The following is a 20,409-nucleotide window of genomic DNA, read 5'->3' on the forward strand; positions in this document are numbered from 1 at the left end:
CCCTAAATCACTCCAACCATTTCACAACTAAGAGATCAAAGACAGACCCGTAATTCACTAAATAAAACCCCAGGTATCTGGAGAAAGTAATGCCCACCTGCCAAACTATCCAAATAAATGCCAGGAATAACTTACTCATTAGCAGGATCTATAAGCGAAATATTACAAAAATACCTACTCGGGCCCAGTCCTGACACGTTCCCCTATTGTGAGCTATTTTGGTAAAACCTGGCTTCCAAGTGTTCAGCTTCCTTTTCTGCAGAGACTAAGCTCAGGCATTTTCTGTTGCTCCTGCTGATACTACTCTAATTAGATCACAGCAAAATGAATGTCTGAGCCCAAACTGCACACGATTGCTGCGGCGCATTCCACAAGCCTCTCCGAACCTCAACACTCTGCAGGCATCAGGAATGTCTGTGGGTGGTATTCCCGATTAGGGCACCACTTGAACACAGCGCAAAGGCTTTCAATCCGTTCTCTCCAGCACCATATAACAGTTATAAATGTAATTTTAAGTGTCGAGAAGAATAAACCAAAGAAGGGGGGAGGGGGAAGGAGTGAGAAGAAAAACTGGAGAAAATGAGACAAGATTACATGTATCAGGTCAGAGGGAGTTTTCATGAGAAGAGAAATTGACAAAACATAAGTCAAAGCGAACCCGGGGTGCCCCGCAGAGGACCCCACACGGGAACGTGCTTTACAGACAGCGTGGTGCTCAGTCACCGCTCACTATTTCCACCCTCCTGCAGCGACGAAGAGCTGTAGGCACACGTCAAACACAAAACTCCTAGCTCCGTGCCTTCCCCTCTGCAAATGAAATGAAGGTAGAAAGGAGGGGCATTGGCACCCTGTGTGGCTAACTGGAGCCCATCCTCCTGGTATCAGTTCAGGGGCAAGCTCCTCCCAGAAGCCTTCTCTGGGGACCCCAAGGCAAGGAGGTACCTCTGCCTGATGCTCCCGGGAGCCCTTCTGTCATACCAGGTGGGATATAATTTTATCTGTCAACTGACACTGTAATTGCTGATTGACTTGTTCATCTTTGCTGGTGTTCCTTGAGAACGGGCTGCTTTTCATTGTTTTCGCATCTCCGTTTGTTGCATCTGTGCCTGACACATAGTTGGTCACAAACTAATGCCAACGAAGAGCAGACAAGAGAGCCAGCTATATGAAGAAAACCAGCCCTAAAATTTTTACTAGGCCTGTCAAAAAGCTCCCATTTCTAATTTCTCTGTTAATAAATGGATGCCCTATCCGCTATCCACCCTGTGAAGTCTTTTCAAGACAAAGAAACAAACTAAAACCTCCTGTTCACTCATGGAAGACCCTGAAGTGCGGAGTGTGATTCAGCCACTAGATGCAGAGGTCCAAATGGGTCTTGTGCTGAAGTCTTCCTGCTTATCTTTACTTGATAGCCATTAGAATGATTGGATATTTTTTAAAATATATCTTTATGGATATTGAATTAAAATTTTAAGTCAAGATTTTAAAATTTTTGAGAAAATTCTCCAGAATAGTATGATTTTATACTTTTGAGTGCACCATTCCAAAATGAAAATTTATTGCCCCAATTTTTTTAAAGCAAGAACTTGGGGATGGTGGGTATTTTTTTCACCTAGGCTTGTACAGCTCAGTCAAAGCTAGACTCTGCTAGATTGAGCCAAAACAACAACTCGAGTCACACTATGGATAAAAGTTACTATGATTTTTTTAAATTTTGTCTGTTTAAATAAAAAGCTTAAATGTTATTTTAAGCAAGTGTCTTACATGTCTGCTTTTCAGAAACAAGAAGAAATAAAAACAAAATCTGCCTGGGAAAGATGCAAGAATGAGGAAAATATTCTATTTCTAAGAAAAATAAAATCTAGCTCTTCAATATTTATCTATCTCTAACATATTTCTTCAGGAAAAAATGCTAGCCTCAGTGGCCTTCCAAAAAATGCTCAACATAGAACTCAAAGACATAACACTTGATTGATGACTCCAAACTTGTAAAGAATCCTCCCACTTCAATGACATAACTTACTGGCCTCATAAGCACCCCTTCAATTATTTGTTTTAAAACAGCATTCCCTGCAACATCAAGTAAGGCTGTCATTGCACAACGCAACTGAGCCATGAGCATTCACCTAAGATAATTGGTTGCATTTACTTTCATCAAGTAAAATCCTAGGTCCCTGACAATGCTTTTAGTAAATTAATCTGTGATACTAATTTTCCATCAAGAAAATGAAAATCACAATATTTTAGAACTAAAATAAATCATGTAAGCATCATATATGAGGCACTGTGGGAAAGAGAGAATTTCAGGAAGAGATGGAGAGAGAACCAACCAAATCCTTGTATATTACAGGTTAAAATAAGAGAGAGAAACAGAAAGAGAGAAAAAGAGAGAGAGGAACAGAGCGAGAAAGTAAGCTGAAATATCTGTTTCTTTATTAAATCTACAAGGAACATCTAGGTAAGACCTACTCAACTTCCCAAGAAGCAATAAAGGGTCTCCCAGTAAGAACACTATTAAAAGCTGAGAGACACTGTAAGGTCTAAAGATATCATATGTTTGATATAGAAAAAAATAAAAGGTTTTTCTAAATTCAGAAACTGATTTTAAAAGAGGAAGACTACATTAAGAAAAAGCTATGAACGTATGAAGAAAGGATAGATTGCAAGACTAGTTCAAAAACTGGTCAAAAATTTACCATATTCAAAATTTAATTTTATTTATATCTTGCTTAATTTTGGCTAATCCTATTTAATAGAGATTTTAGAAAACCATATTCATTCAACACATATTTATTTCTGGTCTTGCCTGCTAGCCAAATAAATTAGAAACATGACCATAATCCTGCACTGACAGAGGGTAAAACAGTAGAGGTCATTGTTTAAATGATATTTAACACCTTAAATCCAGGAACTGGCAACACACAAAATTAACATCCATTGGATGCTTTCAAAGTTTAGAATCAAACCTGGACTTTTCTCCAGTGCATATGCAGACTCATTTCAAGTGCAGATTTAATGCACTAGTCCCACTCCTGGCTCCCTGCTCCCTTTCTGACTCTAGTTTCCTCCTATTGTTATCTTCGGCCCCTTTAACTCATTTCCCATTGCAGCACATGCACCCAGCAAGCACTCCAATTCTCTCTGAGAATAAGTAGGGTATAAATAAACGTTATAAAGCAAGCCTATTCGAGCGCTGGCCTATCACCAGGAGCCCTTCGCATCACCATGGATCCTCCGAGAATGGCACATCCGTGGGTCACGCACAAGTACTCCCAGTCTGTCATTCCAGGGTTGCCATGGAGAAGGCTCAGAATCAGCACCCTGAGAATTGCACTTGCTCTATGGCAAGTATCTTAATTTAGTCTGTTCAAAAAATTTATCAGTCAAGGTAATTTCTATCCAGTTGGAAGGAGTGACAGCCATGCACTTGATCAATGAACAACAGACTACTGACGTCGGTACATACCAAAGGGGACACGGTCTCCGCCGAGCAAGGAGGGGCTGCCGCCTCCATGGCCACTTCAGGGTCGTCCGGTTCACTCTCACTGTAGCACTCTAACAAAAACGAAAAGCCCTCTGTTTCAGCGCCGCTCCCACTTGCTCCAGATGCGTGAGCAGAGGTTTGTCCATCTGGCTACTGCGCTCCCGGCCCACTCAGAAAGTACTTATCTAGAGAGCTCCCGGGTGCAAGCGGGTTACAGAAGAGGGGAAAGGAAGGGCCACATCAGGGTTTCTGTCCCCAAGGAGCGCCCAGCACACGCAAGGGGACTAACTGTAGCTCAGGCAAAATAAAATAATTCCTCAAGGAATGGGAATCATTTACAAAGGGCGCATGAAGTCAGTAGTGATTAATTCTGATCACAGGAATCATAATGAGCTGAAGTTGGAAAAAGTAAACTGTCACTGGTACCAAGAGTGATGTTAGTACCCGGCCAACAGTGCAGGCCGAGCCAGGTACATGGAGCCCCTAAAAGAGATGGTGGGAAGAGAAACTGAACCATCCCTTGAGGCCGTATCATGGAAGGCCTTATGCACTGGGATAAGGAGAGGCTTTTATGTAGTTATTTCTTTGCCTTGCAATCTATAAATGTACGTTAAAACTAGAACGATCTATTTTATGGAAAATAGGACCAGGGAGATAGTTAGGACATTGATTGCACAGTATTGCAATGTACCTCTTTATTGTTTTAAACCAAGTTGCCACTTTTCTATTTCTATACTAAGACCGTTTGATTTTCTTATCCAAAGATAAAACTCCCTAGTTCCAATGCCAGAGTTTTACGGGGTTTAAGCATTTCAGAATAGTATCAGCTCCACAACCCTGGTACCTCACGCCTCCTTCATTTCCATATTAAGGAGCACTGGCACCATTAAGAAGCATTAGACACCTGTACATGGGAACCCTGAAAGCCACTGACCGAGCTAAAGGACTGAGACTCGGCCTGTGTCCCAATCTGACCTTCAGCTTCCTAATACAGACTCTGGGTTATTATTCTCAGCACACATGTGGTGGAAGTATTAAAATACCAGAAAGGAAATAGTGGGATGAAAGTTATCTGTCTAGATCATGATGAGATGGTGCCTATGAGTAAGAATCCAGTAAGTGGGGCAATAAAAGATTTGCATTGGCAATTGCTGGAGATGTCACTGAAGCCTACAGCTGCTAACGAGTGGGTGAAGTGTGAACATCATTCGCAGCCACCAGAGGAAGCTCTACTCTACTCTGGTGAATCTGTGTGATTATGTTTCTACATATTTTCAGATCATTTTAAATGCCAAAGTCTGTTTCATTAGGACAGGACTATGCCTAGAACTTGATGTCATGTTTTTATCTTATTTCATTCTATTCTAATTTTCTTGCTAAATTTTCAGAAATTTAACAGAGAACATACCTTCGTCCTTTGTAGTGGAGTCTTGACGGATTACAGATAATCCAAGCTTGTTTAACCACCTAAAATTTAAATAGAAAATAAATGTTTGACCATAGAGAATAGTCATCCACTTATTCACCTTTCCCCTGGACCCCAAAGGAAGGTTTCTGGGCCAGACTTTATAATAAAATTGAGTCATAATTCTACAGTCAGTCTAAACATTCCCAGAAATAGCATAAATTTGTGGTATCAAAACCGAAGACCTCTGGTTTCATAATATTTTTTTTACTGGAGGCATTCTTTGCAAGGAAAGAAAAGAAATGAGGTGGCCCATTATCCATTTGGCTGCTGTAAGCAGCTACATTACATATTCTAAATATGTGAACAGATACATCTTTTGCAATTGTACATTTGAAATTTTTAGCAACCATGACAATCTTTATTATTGTTTACCAACTTAGCCATTAAAATTTTATCTGTGTAATTCTTAAAGTGTCCATTTATTTCACACACAAAAATAAAGATGATACATTTTTAAACCAGGATTTTTATAATAATCAGTAAAATATCTGGCTAGAGCTGGACAGGTATTCATAAACAGGGGAAAATATTAATTCCTTAAAGAATTTCATGTAAGGTAAAAATTGTCAATGTCATCTCTTCTATTGATTTACCATTTTGTTGGCAATGAATTCCAACTAAACATCAAAACAAAAATAGAACTAGACAAACCTTAAGGAATTCAAACTTAGCTTATGACTTCCAGCTACTATAGTTCCTTCTCAAGGGTTTTGCTAGGAACATATTTTATAACACTAATTTTTAAAAGATATAAAATGTCTTCTTCATATGCCCCTAACTATACAACCTTCTATTTAAATGGAAATTATTATTTTGGGTCAGTGATAATGTAAGCAATTTATTTTCCACCTCTTTCTAGTTTTCTGTATTTTAAAAAAATATCCCATATTGTGTATTATTTTTGAGAAACCAGAGCATTTAGTAGTGGCCTAAGTCTACCAATCCCAACAAAATAACAATAACAATGCTATGCACTTAGAGATTCACTTATACTTTTCACCGTGACAGAAGTATTGCACATTCCCAACAGTCAATAAAATAGGAATCTTTACCCAGCGCTCCACCTGCCACAGCCTTGCTGCATTTATCACAGAAAATGTATAATACATTTCATTTTTTTAAAATGAGTGCAATAGGACTACTTACAAGGAAAAGATGAGCTCTACCCAGCCTCATTTATGAATCCCCTTTAGCACCATGAGAAACATCTACACTCTAACACTGGAACAATACCTGGGCCCAGATCACGCCATAGGAACTGGAAAATGTTCATCATGACCCAACAGAATAATAAACGAAACAAGGAAACAGGAAATCGCAGAAAATACGAATGGCCAATACACATATGGAAAAAATTCTCAGAGTCAAAGGAGTTCTGGGTAATGCATATTCCAACACAAGAAAATATATTTCACCACTAGCTGCACAAAGATTTTAAATATCTCTGATTTCTAGAATTTAGGAGAAAACATTCTTATCCTTTGTTGAGTTGAACATGAAAACTGATACAGCCAATTTTAAGCAGCTAATTCCATGATACTATTCAGAATGGAAATAACTGTCCCTTTTGCCCAACAAGTCTAACTCTAAGTTTCTAGCCTACAAAAACACATGTCATGACACAAATAAATGGGGAAGAATGTTAATTCAACAAGCCTTGCAATGGCCAAAAGAAAAATAACATTAATACAATATAATAGCCCATCAAGAAGAAAATGGATACATAAAGTATGACACTGTCTCCCCTGGTACCATGTTGTAATGGAGCTAATAACAAGGCAGATGTGGGCCTTGTAATGACCTGGAAAACCCCTACCATCCTGTGAAGTGGAAAAAGAAAGTCAACACAACATGTATGGCCTAACTCAATGTACTTTTAAAATTATATATTTGTATATATGCACAAATAGTATGCGAAGAAAGCATCAGGAAAGAGATACAATATACTCCTCAAAGTGGCCAATCTAGGGAGAGAAGCTGGGGATATGGGAAGGTTTTCCCTTTGCATACTTCTATAGTATATGATTCTGACCAGAATATGTTTTATGTATTACCTAACTAAAAGAAATACTGAAAGTACATTTTTAAACACTAATCAGGCAAAGCACAATGAATTTAATGGTTCACTTTTAAAATACCAAAATAAACCAGTTCTTAGCTTATACATAATTTCATAATTATATAAGCTGATCCTCCCCCATAAAAGCATCCAAAAGTGAAATAGACCAAAAAATGTTAACATATTAAGACAAAAATAGTTTTAAATTGAGAATGCCTGAAACAAGCAAAGGCATTGCTAAGTTCCTTCCAGAACATGGAAATACAGAAACATAGCACAATGGAAGAGTACTGACAGTAAAAAAAGATTCCTCTAAGCCCTTACTCAAGAAACCAGGCCCTGCCCAGCCAGGCGTGGCTCAGCGGTTGAGCATCGACCTGGGATCCAGCGGATCGCCGTTCGATTCCCCGTCAGGGCACATGCCCGGGTTGCGGGATCTGTACCCAGCAGGGGGTGTGCAGGAGGCAGCCGATCGATGACACTCATCATTGATGTTTCTATCTCTCTCTCTACCCCTCCCTTCCTCTCTCTGAAATCAATAAAGATATACTTTTTAAAAAAAGGTCCTTTGAATTGCCGTTATTAGTTACTTGCTGTGAAAAACTGGTGACTGATTAGAATCTTGTTTGCCTGTTCTGTTTCCAGAACCCACAGGCTTAGAGTACCTCCTTTGCTAAGAACGTTTTTTTAAACATCGAGGCAATAGAATATTTTCTATCTGTGGCTAAATAGATGGATGCACAAAAAGACTGATATTTACATAAAAGATGACAGATGTTTCCTGGGAGTTTGTTGTATGTTGACTTGACATGAATGTGTGTGTTGGAGAAACACAGTGTTAAGAAACTGATGTACAAAACAAGAACATTCGTCCCACAAGCACCGTGGGAGAAAGGCAGCTACCACCAGCCTTAGCTTAGGAACCAGCTCTTTCATTTCCCTTAATTACCTAGCCCTGTCCTTATCAATTGAAGGTCCCTTCAGAATACACAGCTTTTCTATTCAGCTTAATTGTCTTTCCCTTCATCGTCCCTGAGAGAAGTGTCACCATCCAAAACTGCATTTTCCCAAGGAGGAAAACTCCTAAAACAGGGCTCATCCCCCCAAATGCCCCTCCCTCCCTCCTTCCCTGGCATCTCGGCATCGCGCTAAGAGACGCCCAGGTGCATTATGTCCTGGCTCAGACGGGCCACGTCAGCATAAAGGAGGCCCTTCAGGTGCTATCGCAGAACTGAGCGCATGCATAACCTGTCGGGGGAAGTTAACCCGAAGGCCCAAAGAAGTTCTGCATTCTCGCTCTTCAGAAAAATAAAACTGAATAATGATATTATAAATAAGAGAAGTTATGATACATTTGGGCACAGACTAAAGGGGTCATTTATCTATGAGTGGCCATATGGCCGATTTTCAACTATAAAGGTCATTCACAACTATGGGATCAGGATACCTTACGTTCAGATTTCAATTTACATCTTTTTGTAAGCTGGAAAGATAAATGCTAACACAATTTCAAGTAAAATGAACAGATCTTCACAGCACAGACGGGCAATAAGATCTTTGCTTTGGTAACTATGAAAGGCTTCGGTCTAATAGCCAACCAGGCAGAGCGTGTATGTCTTAGGGAGAGCTAATATTCACGCAGCTCTGCTTCTCTTAGAGCTCTGCAAAGGGAAAGCATGAAAAGTGACGATAAACAGACTAGAAATATAAACTGGAGAAGAGGGTGAGCAGGGAGGGAAATAAGGCAGATGTGCGACTCAGAGAGCAAATCCGCCTGAAATGTAACAGGTTTGATAACCTTGGAGGGTCTCACGCTTGTGCTAGTTTACCGATGTATTTTGCTAGGCCAGGAGAGCAAGTCACCAGGTAACAAAGCACTTAGCACTAACTGTTTCCCTGCTCAACTCAGTCTCCCTGGTCCCGTGGGAGAGAAAACAGAACCACAGTGAAAGAACCAGCCACAGGATGGGTAGGGAGGGTGTAGACAGGAAGGAAGCCGGAGATACAAGATGCTGTTTGAGAGAAGCCAGGGACAGCTGGAGGCTATGGGGGGGGGGGGGCATTTGGGGTTATTTGATGGCTCAGCTCCTGACTATCCTAGGGCTCCAAGTGCTGCTAGGCAATACACTCAGCCTTCCACACACCTCTTACCCACCTAGGGCTGGCTAATCAATACAAATAAAAAGCGAAAAATAAAGAGCTTTGACTATGAAGTTTTTTTTAAATCTTCTCCTTTTGTGTATCTGCTCTTATTTTTTTTCAGATGCTTGAGAAAGCCAGGAAGGAAAAGCTAAAATCAGAAAGAAGGAAGAGACAACTTCTCTCTTTGTCCAAGTACATAAAAGACTCATTTGAAAGACTCCATTGTCAGTGCCTTGCCTCGATATTTCTAACACTGGGTTTCTCAATAAAGAGTGTTCTGCCTTCACAGGAGGGGTTGTGGTGGGGAGATGAGTGTAGGGAGCCAGTGAGAATGCTTCTAGCTAGACGGGGCTGCTGGGGGGGCGGATATCCTCTAAGGGTGTGTGTGGGTGTGGGGGAGTTATGCCATAAACTCTATGAATGGAGGAATTATTCTGTATTCTTTATTTCTAGTGCCTAGGATCTGCTACAATGGGACACATAGTAGGTGTTCCATAGACATATTTTAATTAGTTGCATAAGGTAATAAAACACACCAAGAATTCTGCAAATTCTTAAATTAAACATAATGCCCTCTGATGTCTCAAGCAGGTAGTACTCTATGCATATACTCGACTTATTTAAACAGAGCAAAGGGGAAACAGGAATTTAGGGACATAAAACTTCTGTTAGCTATACTTGGAGCAAGAATGTTCTGCAAGTATTAGAGATTGTACGTGGAGAGGTGATAAACGCATGAATCATCATGATAATCACAGAGCACATGAAGCGCTATAAAGATCGGAACTCTGAAAGCTGTGATCAGTTATATAATACTTTCAAGCCTTTCTCCCTGTGACACTGATTCTCATTTTAACATTTTCTTATAATGGCTTGTCTCTTCCTTTCTCAACTTCGTGGTTCCCTCAGAAGAATCTCATTACGCCTTCCTAAAATAGCCATTTGGATACAGATAGTTCTCCAAAACCCTTCCACATGCTAGAAAAGAAAGCAAGGAGACCCTACAGCTGCTAAAAAGGTTAACCCTTAAAGCAGCAGAAATAAATGAAACAGTAATGGATATGAACAGATGCTTAACCCCCAGCACCTGACCAAAGTCAGTCTATTCCCACAACGGCTGGGTTTAGCGATTTCCTCTACTCACACGTTCATTTCCTGCGTATTCTCGGCTGCAAAATAGAAGGTCTTGATCTGAGGATGGCTGATCTTAAAAGCACTTGAAAGGAAAAAGCAGAGACACGTAAGAAATTAGTGTTTGTAATCGTCAGTGGGTTTGGAAACATGTAACTAAGTCAAATGTAAGTACAGTAAGTTCATTCGCTTTCTTTGTAAATTTACGAAAAAGAATTTAGTCACATTCAATACCTACAGTCTAATCTCTATTTCATCTCAAAAACAGAGGGTTAATCTATTATGTCATAACATCCAGAACAGGATGGAGTCTTGGCTGATCAATAGCTTCTATTTAAAGCACATGGGCATATTCTTTAATTTTCACTTACTAACTACTATGCTATAGAGACAATAAATTAAAATACAGAGTGACAGAGGTGCCACTTCAAAACACGTAGAACAGCTCTTTCAAGAAGAGTATTAATTCAATCAAATATGTACAAGAATTTATAGGAAAATAACCAAGCATAGAACTTCCCCACTGATAACCCATCAAAAACCTGATCTGGCCACCCTCTAGTAAAGAAAAAATATAAAGTAGACTTTTCGTTTAAAATAAAAGTATAAAACATTAAAGATAACAAATAATAGAGTGTTTCCCCTTTATCGTTTAGATCGGAAGTCCTACAGCACGGGTAAGGGTATTTACAAATGGTTTGGTCAAAACTGCAAGAATCATCGCGAACTCATGTATCGCAGGGTACATGCAGCTCCACCAGGGAGGCAAAGGCTGAAACTAGCACCAGTTCATTCTTTTTCTTAGAAACAAATCAGTTGCTGCTACGAGTAACATAGGCCACTAGGAAATGCCCTTTTCTAACAAAACATGAAAAGATGTCAAAGGCAGAGGAAGAACAGGAAAAAAGTGACAAGGACACATGGAAAATGCAGCCAGATGCCATCAAGAGCACTTGACTGGGAGTCCAGGTAGCTGGACTAGAGCCAGCCCTCCCATGAGCTCTAGGCAAGTCCGGACCTCTTGGTAAACTGAGGACCACGGCTGGTGATTGGTTTCTGTTCATTCTAAAACCTTTTGGACTTAAATTATATCAGGGTGTAATCCCCAAGTCTAAGACAGCTCAAGAATTTTCAACTGCAAGGGAGCTACTGAAAATTCTATTCTCCTATAAACTAAGAAAAAGTGACGGGTCTTGCCATCATGCAGACGGCTCTGGAGAATTTTGTTTAACTAGTGATTCTCTTCATAGGACAAAACCTTGACATCTGACCTCCCTGCCAGTTCTGGAAGGGAGTTTGTTTTTAATTCTATCTCAGGCACAGTTATCAACACATGCCGTGCCAAAGCTCCATGGGGTTCTTAAATCCATCTGCTCCACAAAATGAAATTCCTGAAAATAAGAGGTTAAAAGCTCCTATTATTGTTTAGGGTTCCAACCCATAAAGCTCAAAGTTCTCAGACACTGAGTGTCACCTTCATTAACTCGCAAATCGCCGCATCTCCCAAGGAACTTTATGAATGGCTCTCATCCCGGCTCTGAGCTTTGTGGAAAATGATAGACAACTTACTGCTTTTTTTTGCACTCAGATGCTCTCTCCACAGTGAAATCGGGCAGGTTTACGAATCCGTCGGCTTTATCTGCCTGAAACACATGCATAGCATATATGTGAACAAATGCATTAGCCCTAGCAGTTAGTTTACTGAGATTACATACACTGAATAAAGATGGAATAAATGAAATGAAATGAAGGAGAGACAATAGAAAGCTCCCTGAGTCAGCACTGGACTTACCCCAGATGCACATTTTATTAGAGAAATTCATATTCTGCTATAGAGTCATCTAGAAGCTTTCCATGCGTAGTAACATGACACAGCTTAGGGATGGCCAAGGGATGGCACCCAAAGGACCTGCCCTGGCCCTTCCTCTCTCCCACCCCATCAGAGCTCTGCTTCCTGCCAAGCCTGTAGACACCCCCAGCATCATTCTCATCCGACCCCCACAGTTAGCCCCAGGGCATAAGGTGGAACCTAGTTAGCCCTGGCCCAGAGGGTGGGGAGAGGCTTGCCTCTGGAGTTAGTAAATCAGTGTTCATATTATGCTCTACCACTTACTGGCTGTTATAAGACTTAAATGAGTTCAGGTAAATAAAACACTTAATGAACAACCAACAAACAGTATTTCCTCTCCCAAGGCTGTAGGAAGTTCCTTGGGGAATAGATCACAGAGTCATATCAGGGAAAATCTCCGTTCCATAACTGATCCCTAGGAGTTCTTTCTACAAAGGAAAGACTCCAGAAGAAAGTGACACTTTTGAGGCATAATATAAAGGCCACTTTAAAAGATCAATATTTTTATAGGACATGTAATCATTCTTCCACCTCTCAAAGAATTTGTTAATATTTACTATATGGATAAAATTTAACTGAACCACAAGGAGGCTAGATTGCTTATCACAGACAGAACCCAATTCTCCTTCCATCTGCACTGGTGTCTGAGTGGAGAAGTACAGACCCCAAGACCAAACATAAATGAGTCAGTGGGTATTGGGAGATAAGCAAAAATTGATTTTGAAACTACAATCTTCATTTTTAAAATCAGCTCACTATTAAGTTAGCACCATGGGTTCCCTTACTTTCCTTCATCATCTGTCTCTTCCCCTTATTGCCATCCAGAGTGCACCTTGCACTCTTTTCTTCAGAAAAATTAAACTGAATCATCCAACCCTATGCCTGTCCCGTCTTTTATCTCCTACACGAGTCAATTTACCATACGCATCTGTGCAGTAAATCTTCCCTTCATGAGCAAAGGCATTTTCCACTGTTCTGAAGCAAGATGTGCTCAAAATCCAAGATAACTGTGTCAAAATTGTCTTTGCTTATTTGACTTGCAGAAAAAATGCCTCCAAAAAAGATCATCTCAGTGGGAAAATCCCAAAGGGATGTGAGTTTCTCGCCTTCCTCCCCCTTTGTCCCCTCCTGCCCCTCAGGTCCCTGGCTCCTTACCACGCTAACCAACACAGCGCTCTCGACGGCATCCCTCCTCTTGAGAATCCCTAACTTTCTGAAGAGCTCCTTGAACGCTCTGCACTGGAGCCCCTGCACCTCCCTCTGCAGCCCGAGGTCATAAAAACATGTCATCTCGCCACCAGTTGGCCACCGAGGGCACTGGTCGTACCGAGCCTGGGCCTACTGTGAAGCGAGACGGGCTTCCCACCCTGCGTCCGACGCCCTGCACCCCCGAGAGCTGCCCCACCAGCCAGCCCGGCCTCCCTCCCCAGCGCTGGTGTCCTTTGTCTCGTGGAGCCTCCCTTGCACTTGCTGTCACTAGGCAGCAAGACGTACACATCTTTATCAGAACTGTTAGGGTCACACATTCCCTGATTCAGCACATGTATCTGAGCAGCTCCTCTGTGTCGGGCACTGTGAGATGTGGGGATGTGTCCGTGAGCAAGCCGACAGAGATCTTCACTCTCAGTGGAAAAAGAGACGATAGCTCAACATAGAAGCTCATAAATTACATAGCGTGTTACAGGCAATGACTGTTATGGAAAAAAGTACAGTTGACCGAGGTAAAGGGGTCCTTTAGGAGCAGGTTGCCTTCTGCTCCTAGGCTTCTAATGCCCTCCCCACCTCACTCCCCTAGAACTGTCCCCAGGATATCAACTCAGGTGTTACCTTCTTCAAAACTTTCCCTGTTTCTCTCAGGCTGGAGCAGGTGCCCTCTCCTCGGCACCCAGCACCAGGGGTGGGCTTCACTTACATATTTCTCTTCCTATATTTGGTTATCTGTTTATTTGTCTGTTTCTCCAATAGACTGTGAGTACTTTGAAGGAAATATTTCTGTCATTTATATTATAGCATTAATACTTGGGACAAAGTAAGTATTCAAAGCCTGTGAAATAAAAAATGAGTTTTATAAATGAATGAATGATAAGGAACATTGTCTTTTTCCTCTGACAATAAAGTACTAAAATGAGATGCAGAAGCCACTTTGGAAAATCAGTTTAATAGCTTCTAAAATATATAAACATATAATTACCATATAACCCAACAATTCTGCTCATAGGTATCTACCCAAGAGATATGAAAGCATACACCCACACAAAGATTTGCATGCAAATATTATAGCAGCATTGTTCATAACAGACAAAAACTAAAAATAATCTAAATGTCCATCAACTGATAAACAAACAGTGTAGTATATTCATACAATGAAATATTGTTTAGCGCAATATGGACACATGCTAAAAACATAAATGGACCTTGAAAACACTTTGCTAAGTGAAAGGCAGATACAAGAAACCTGTATAATTCTTGTATAGGAAATGTAGAGAAAAGGCAAGTCTATGGAGATAAAAAGTAGAATGGTGGTTGCCTGGAGTTGGGGGCGGGAATGGAGATTAACTATAAATGGGCATGGAGAATTTTATTGATATATTGAAAATGATTTAAAATTGATTTATTATGATGGTGTCATCACTCAATAAACTTACCAAAAATTATTGAATTTTAAGTTTAAATAGGATGAATTTTATAACATACAAAATATATTTCAATAAAGCTGTTTTTCAAAATATGAGATGCAGGGAAAGTTTGGGGAATGAAAAGCTCTGAGTGAAATCCTACCCATTTGACCATCAGTAAGACCCAAAGAAGGGGAAGTCTGAGGTCCCTGACAATCTGCTTATGACTCAACATGTTTGTTCAGACATTAGACATAAAATTGCTTTACTATTTCTTATAGTCTATAGTTTAAGCCTAACTATGGCTTTAATTTTGGACCACAGGAATTTTAGAAACAAAAACATTTTACATGAAATCTGCCACACTTTAGACATATTTTTTAAATTGACAAAAACAGGACATCAAATTTTAATATTTAAATACAAAAATTAGTGTTCATTGCCATCAAAAAGTTTGGCTTTTTCACACTACAAATACATGGCAAAATAGACAAAATTACATAACTATCTACATAAATCAGAAAGGTAGAAGGGTAGACCTAGAAAAATAAGAGTGATGTATATGTTTCAAAGGCTAAGTCAGAGAAGACCCAACCAGCAACAGATGAAGTATAATAGAAGAAATTATTACGTATTTCATGGCTAAAATAAAAAGTACTTCCTATTCTCAGTGAAATCATGTTACCTTGATTCAAAGAAACCTGGTGTTTTTTTTTACACTAATAATACTGAAATCAAGAGGCATCTTAGAATCTATATGAATTTTCATGTAGCATTTCCCCTCAAAACGTGTTATTAAACAAATTACAGGTATTTAAATAAAAATCATCAATTTGAGGGAAAAATAGTTTTAAAAACAAAATATAGATTTTGTTGTAATATGCTTTTGTGTTTATGTGTAAGTATGAATTTAACATTCTTGGAATTACGTTAGATAAAATATGAGGTGACCCCATGACTATCAGAATCAAGAGAAGCTACAAACTCCAGTTCTCCAAATAGGCCCACGGTTTGCTCAGTTCTGCCCTGAAGCCCCAGCACACTGGAAACCAACAAAGTCCAAACACTAAGCAAAGCTGCCCATTCTCATTTCACCTGGACAGTTGTCAACAAATTCTAATGGGATACACAGACTTGTGAGCTGCCAGAGAAATCTGAGTTATAGTCTCTGAAACACAAGCCTAAAATAAACAAAGATGGAAGAAAAGAAAATGTAAAGTCAACTGTGAAGGTTCTAGCTCTACAGAGAAACAGTCTCAGATACAGCTGGTGGTGATGCAAAAGGGAACACAATGCACGGAAACTGGGCAGTAACTACCAAAAATGCAAGTTCCCTCTGACCCAGGAATTCCACTCCTAGGATCTGTCCTAAATATAATGATGTGTAATGACATGTGCATTGCAACGTCTGCAGCAACAAAAAAAACAGTGTAAGGAATCCAAGTGCCTATCATCATGAGGGGACTGTTAAATAAACTGTGGCATCCACATACAATGAATAATTATTTTAAAATGACATATATACACATAGAGTAATCTCCAGGACATGGCAAAAGAAAACATAAGATACAGTACAATAGATACAGACTGCTAATTCTGTGTAAGAAATGAGAAATAGGCTATGCCTCAGTAGGCACACTTGCTTATATCTACAAAAAGGATCCATGGAAAAATAAAACAGAAACAGAAAATGGGGAAGGAAAGAGAGCAGAGGAATGAAAGCAAGACATACCTGGTTGCAACTTGTAATACTAGGTTGACTTTGGCATTGGGGTAAATGATATCTACTAAGAATAAAATAAAAACAAACCAAAAGCAGAAGTAATTCCTAAAATTAAATAACAAACAGAAACCAATGAACCTAACCAATGAATATAAGACGGTGACATAACCCCCAGGAATAACAGTGACTCCACGGGACAGTGGAGCAGAGAATCTCCCACACACAGTGCGCTATGGCCTGAGGACTGTTAGAAGTGACATTATTGTTTTTATTTACATGGTTTTAGCAGTTTCTCCGCACCTTTCCCCCACCCTAAAATGGCATTTAACCTCAGTGTTCCCTCCTGCTCTCCACAGGAGAGCGCGACACTGCTGCGTTCTGACCGGCGCTTCCTTTGAGAAAAGGGACTGGGAAGGCTACACCCCAGCAGCCTGCGCCCTGAGGATTCCTGGCCCAGCAGGCAGGGCGGAGCCGCCAGCGCTGGGCTGTGCCAAGTACAGCGAAGGAACCGAGGAAAACTGATTTCTTGTTTTGTTTTCTTTCCTATTCTTCTAGGTGTCAGAAGCAGACCTGGCAGTGAGAACGCCCCAAGTTCTTTTAACAACTGTAACATGGAACAGCAGCTAACATTTACTGAGACTAAGCATAGGCCACCGAGGTACTACCAGCTCAGTCGTCAAAGGAAAGTTAGTCATATCCAAGTGCCAGAGTTTAGGAGACGATCAGTTTCTAATCTAGACAACAAACTCGATGGGCACTATACAATGGGAAAGTGTGACTGAAGTGACAGACCTCAGACCAGAACCCAGAAGTCAGTTAAATGATTCTAAGCAAGAGATTGAAAAACGTCTTCAGTCCTAACTTGGAGCTAAAATAAGAGAGAATTTGAGTCAATGGATGGCACAAAGAAAGGCCCCTGGATTTGGTATCAAGTATCTCAATGCAAACCACCTACTGTGTGATCCCCGGCAGAGCAAGCACCTAACCTCTCCAGTCGGCATCCACACAGTGGGACAGCAGGTAGAGCCCGAGTCTTGAGGTGAACTAGACTTCACACAGGTGTAAACTATACTGTTAAATTGTTGAAACTAAAAAAACTCAGATTTTATTATTTCATTATCTGATAAGAATTGGGAAAGGAATGAAAAGAAAACAAAGGAGAAGGAAAGTCCCAGAAACACAAAGGTGAAATAACATGTTTTCACTCCGGCCATGGGCGGCTGAGCCCTCTGAACAGCTGCTGTGGTCTCAGCCTTCCCTGGCTTCTTTGCCTCAGACTGATCACTGGAAAAATATTTTAAATTCTTTAGAGAACAAAAATGTTAATAAGCTTACTATATCCTTCATACATTATTTAGGGTGTGTTTTTATTAAAATGTTGTTGCATTTGGTTGCATCTAACATTACCCTATGACTATGATGGGATTTTGACCAAAAGATATTTTATTCTTACAAATGCCTAGAAATAGAAATTCTACACCAAAAACATTTCATAAATGTTTTTGATAAATAAACAGAAAGGCCCAACTTCTTATAGAAGCCACAGATTCCTGGCATTATGAAAGTGGGCTGAAAGTGTCGCTGGTGGTAACTGTGATGGCTCGGAGGATGCTGAGGCTCCAAGACGGGGAGAGGAAAAGGCTCTGAGGGAAGCAGGCCACTCCGAGCTGGCGCTGCTGGTGACCCTACCACATGCCCTCGGCCTGACCACCCAGGGCACACAGGCCAGACTTCCACTCACAGCCCCTGCATCTCTCTGCAGGGGGCTGCCCTGGCTGCCACATCCCACTCCTCCACCTGTGCTGACTGCTAAAGAGTCACTGCTTCCGGATGAGTCACTCAAGCCATGACCAGGGGACTTGGTCTAGACATACCCCAGGCCCCCGCCCGTGGAAGGAAAGCCGAGGTGCGTGTTTTCAGGGGCTCTTAGAGTCCCCAGCAGAATGAAGCTTCAGCTACCCCCGGTCATAATCTGTTTGCTAAGCAGAGCTTTCTTAGCTAATTCTCTACTCTTTCTCACTTCCCCATGCCCTTTCCAAGCATCTCTGGTATCACTTCCCAAATAAACTACTGGCGCCCAAATTCTCTTCTCAGGGTCTGCTTCTGGGAAACCTGACCTAAAATGCCATTCCTTTCCAAGAAAACATCTCTCCTCATGGTTCCTACTGATGAATGGCCCAGCTGCTGGGCACTATAAGCCCTCCTCACTGTTTCCTCCTAAAAATCCCTCAAGGATGGCCACCTCCCCAGCATACCAGGTCCTATTTCAGTGTGCCCAGGAAGTCACTGGCACCCTGCTCTAGGATTTGCCAGTCAGTTCTCCTGGCTCGCCATGCTTCTTACATTCTCCCATTCTCTCCTTATGGAGTCATGTTTTAAGTGAAACTAAGTTACTAGTAAACTCTCTGGTAGTCTGACATATGGAGATAGTCACTACCTTCTGAAATACCATTTTCAAGAAAAATTAAGATGAAAACCTCACAATGTAAAAGAATCTTGTGTTACCGTTGTCTACAGCATAAGATTCTTAGCACGCAGGCCATTTGGGATCTGACCTCGTCCAACTTGATCTCCCACCTGTCCTTTAGAAGCCTTAAAACCCTAGAGATAATTTTCACCCACATAGGGTTGCTCTCTTCAGCAACATGGTCAAAAAAAAGGGAAAGAAGAGCACTAAAACAGACTGGAAATTTTAAATGAGTAAGAAGGAAGTTGATTAAATCTCACTATTACACAACAAATTAAACCTCTTTCTATCTAATAAATTTAATCTACTATCCATGCTTAGGGCAGGAGTGAGGACGAGTTAATAAAGAAACACATTTAAGAAAAGCAAAAATCTGGTACATTCACTTTCAGTATTAAAAATTTAGAAGAAATAAAGAATAAGGTCATTTTTCTTAAAACCACAGTCAGTAAGTATAATACATAGTCTTGCCTTCACACAGTGTATATTAAATCTTCCCATACTTCTTTCAAATCTCTTCAAACTGTTTTCATGAGTTTCACGATTGCTATTAAGATGCTACTCGACCACAACAAAACAAACAGCTTGACTAAAAAATGAAAAAAGACATTTCTCCAAAGAAGATATACAAATGGCCAAAAGACCCATGAAAAGATGCTCAAGGTCAATAATCATTAGGGGAATGCAAATCAAAACCACAATGGGATGCTACCTCACACCCGTTAGAATGGCTACTATCAAAACAAAAAAAGTAACAAGTGTTGGTGAGGAGGTGGAAGAACTGAAACCCCTGTGAACAGCTGATGGGAAGGTAAAATGGTGCGGCCACGGGGGGAACAGTGTGACAGCTCAAAGAATTAAAAATAGAATTATCATAGGATCCAGTAATTCCACTTCTAAATACAAAACCAAGAAATCAAAATGAAAGTAGGGGACCCAAGAGATATTTGTACACCCACGTTCATAGCAGCACTATTTCGCAATAGCCAAAATGCACACACAACCCAACAGATATACATGGATAAACAAGATGCGGGAGGTACACACGATGGAATACTATTCAGCCCTAAAAAGAAAGGAAATTATGGCCCGTGCCACAACATGAATGAAACCTGAAGCCATTAGTGAAATGAGCCAGACACAAGAGGACAAATCCTGCATGATTCCACTTACATGAAGAACCTACAGTAGCCAAAGTCATAGTACAGAAAGTAGAACGGCACTTGCCCGGGGCTGAGGGAACAAAGAATGGAGAGTTACTCAGCTCAGGGTTTCCATAGGCCAAGAGTTCTAGAGATGTTTGCCCAATAAGGTGAGCATACTAAGTGCCACTGAACGGGCCCCTTAAAGATGGTTAACATGGGAAATTTCGTGGTATGTGTATGTCACCACTAATTTTTAAACATAAATTAACACAATTTTTGAAGACGCTACTCCAAAAGTCATGATGTTCCAATAAAGATGAAAAGGC

General features: G+C 40.5%; 1 protein-coding gene across 1 annotated transcript in view; it reads right to left on the reverse strand.

Annotated features, from left to right (window-relative positions):
* The window catches only part of IPCEF1 (interaction protein for cytohesin exchange factors 1), a 121,864-nt gene that overhangs the window by 29,241 nt on the left and 72,214 nt on the right, over nucleotides 1-20,409 (reverse strand). The window contains exons 6-9 of the mRNA XM_081141415.1: nucleotides 11,854-11,927; nucleotides 10,298-10,369; nucleotides 4,893-4,951; nucleotides 3,467-3,555 (exon numbers count right to left, since the gene is read on the reverse strand). Coding sequence (XP_080997541.1) covers nucleotides 3,467-3,555; nucleotides 4,893-4,951; nucleotides 10,298-10,369; nucleotides 11,854-11,927 — 294 coding nt within the window. The remainder of the gene's footprint in view (nucleotides 1-3,466; nucleotides 3,556-4,892; nucleotides 4,952-10,297; nucleotides 10,370-11,853; nucleotides 11,928-20,409) is intronic.

The sequence above is a fragment of the Miniopterus schreibersii genome (assembly GCF_964146895.1).
Source record: "Miniopterus schreibersii genome assembly, chromosome: 6".
Taxonomy (NCBI): domain Eukaryota; kingdom Metazoa; phylum Chordata; class Mammalia; order Chiroptera; family Miniopteridae; genus Miniopterus; species Miniopterus schreibersii.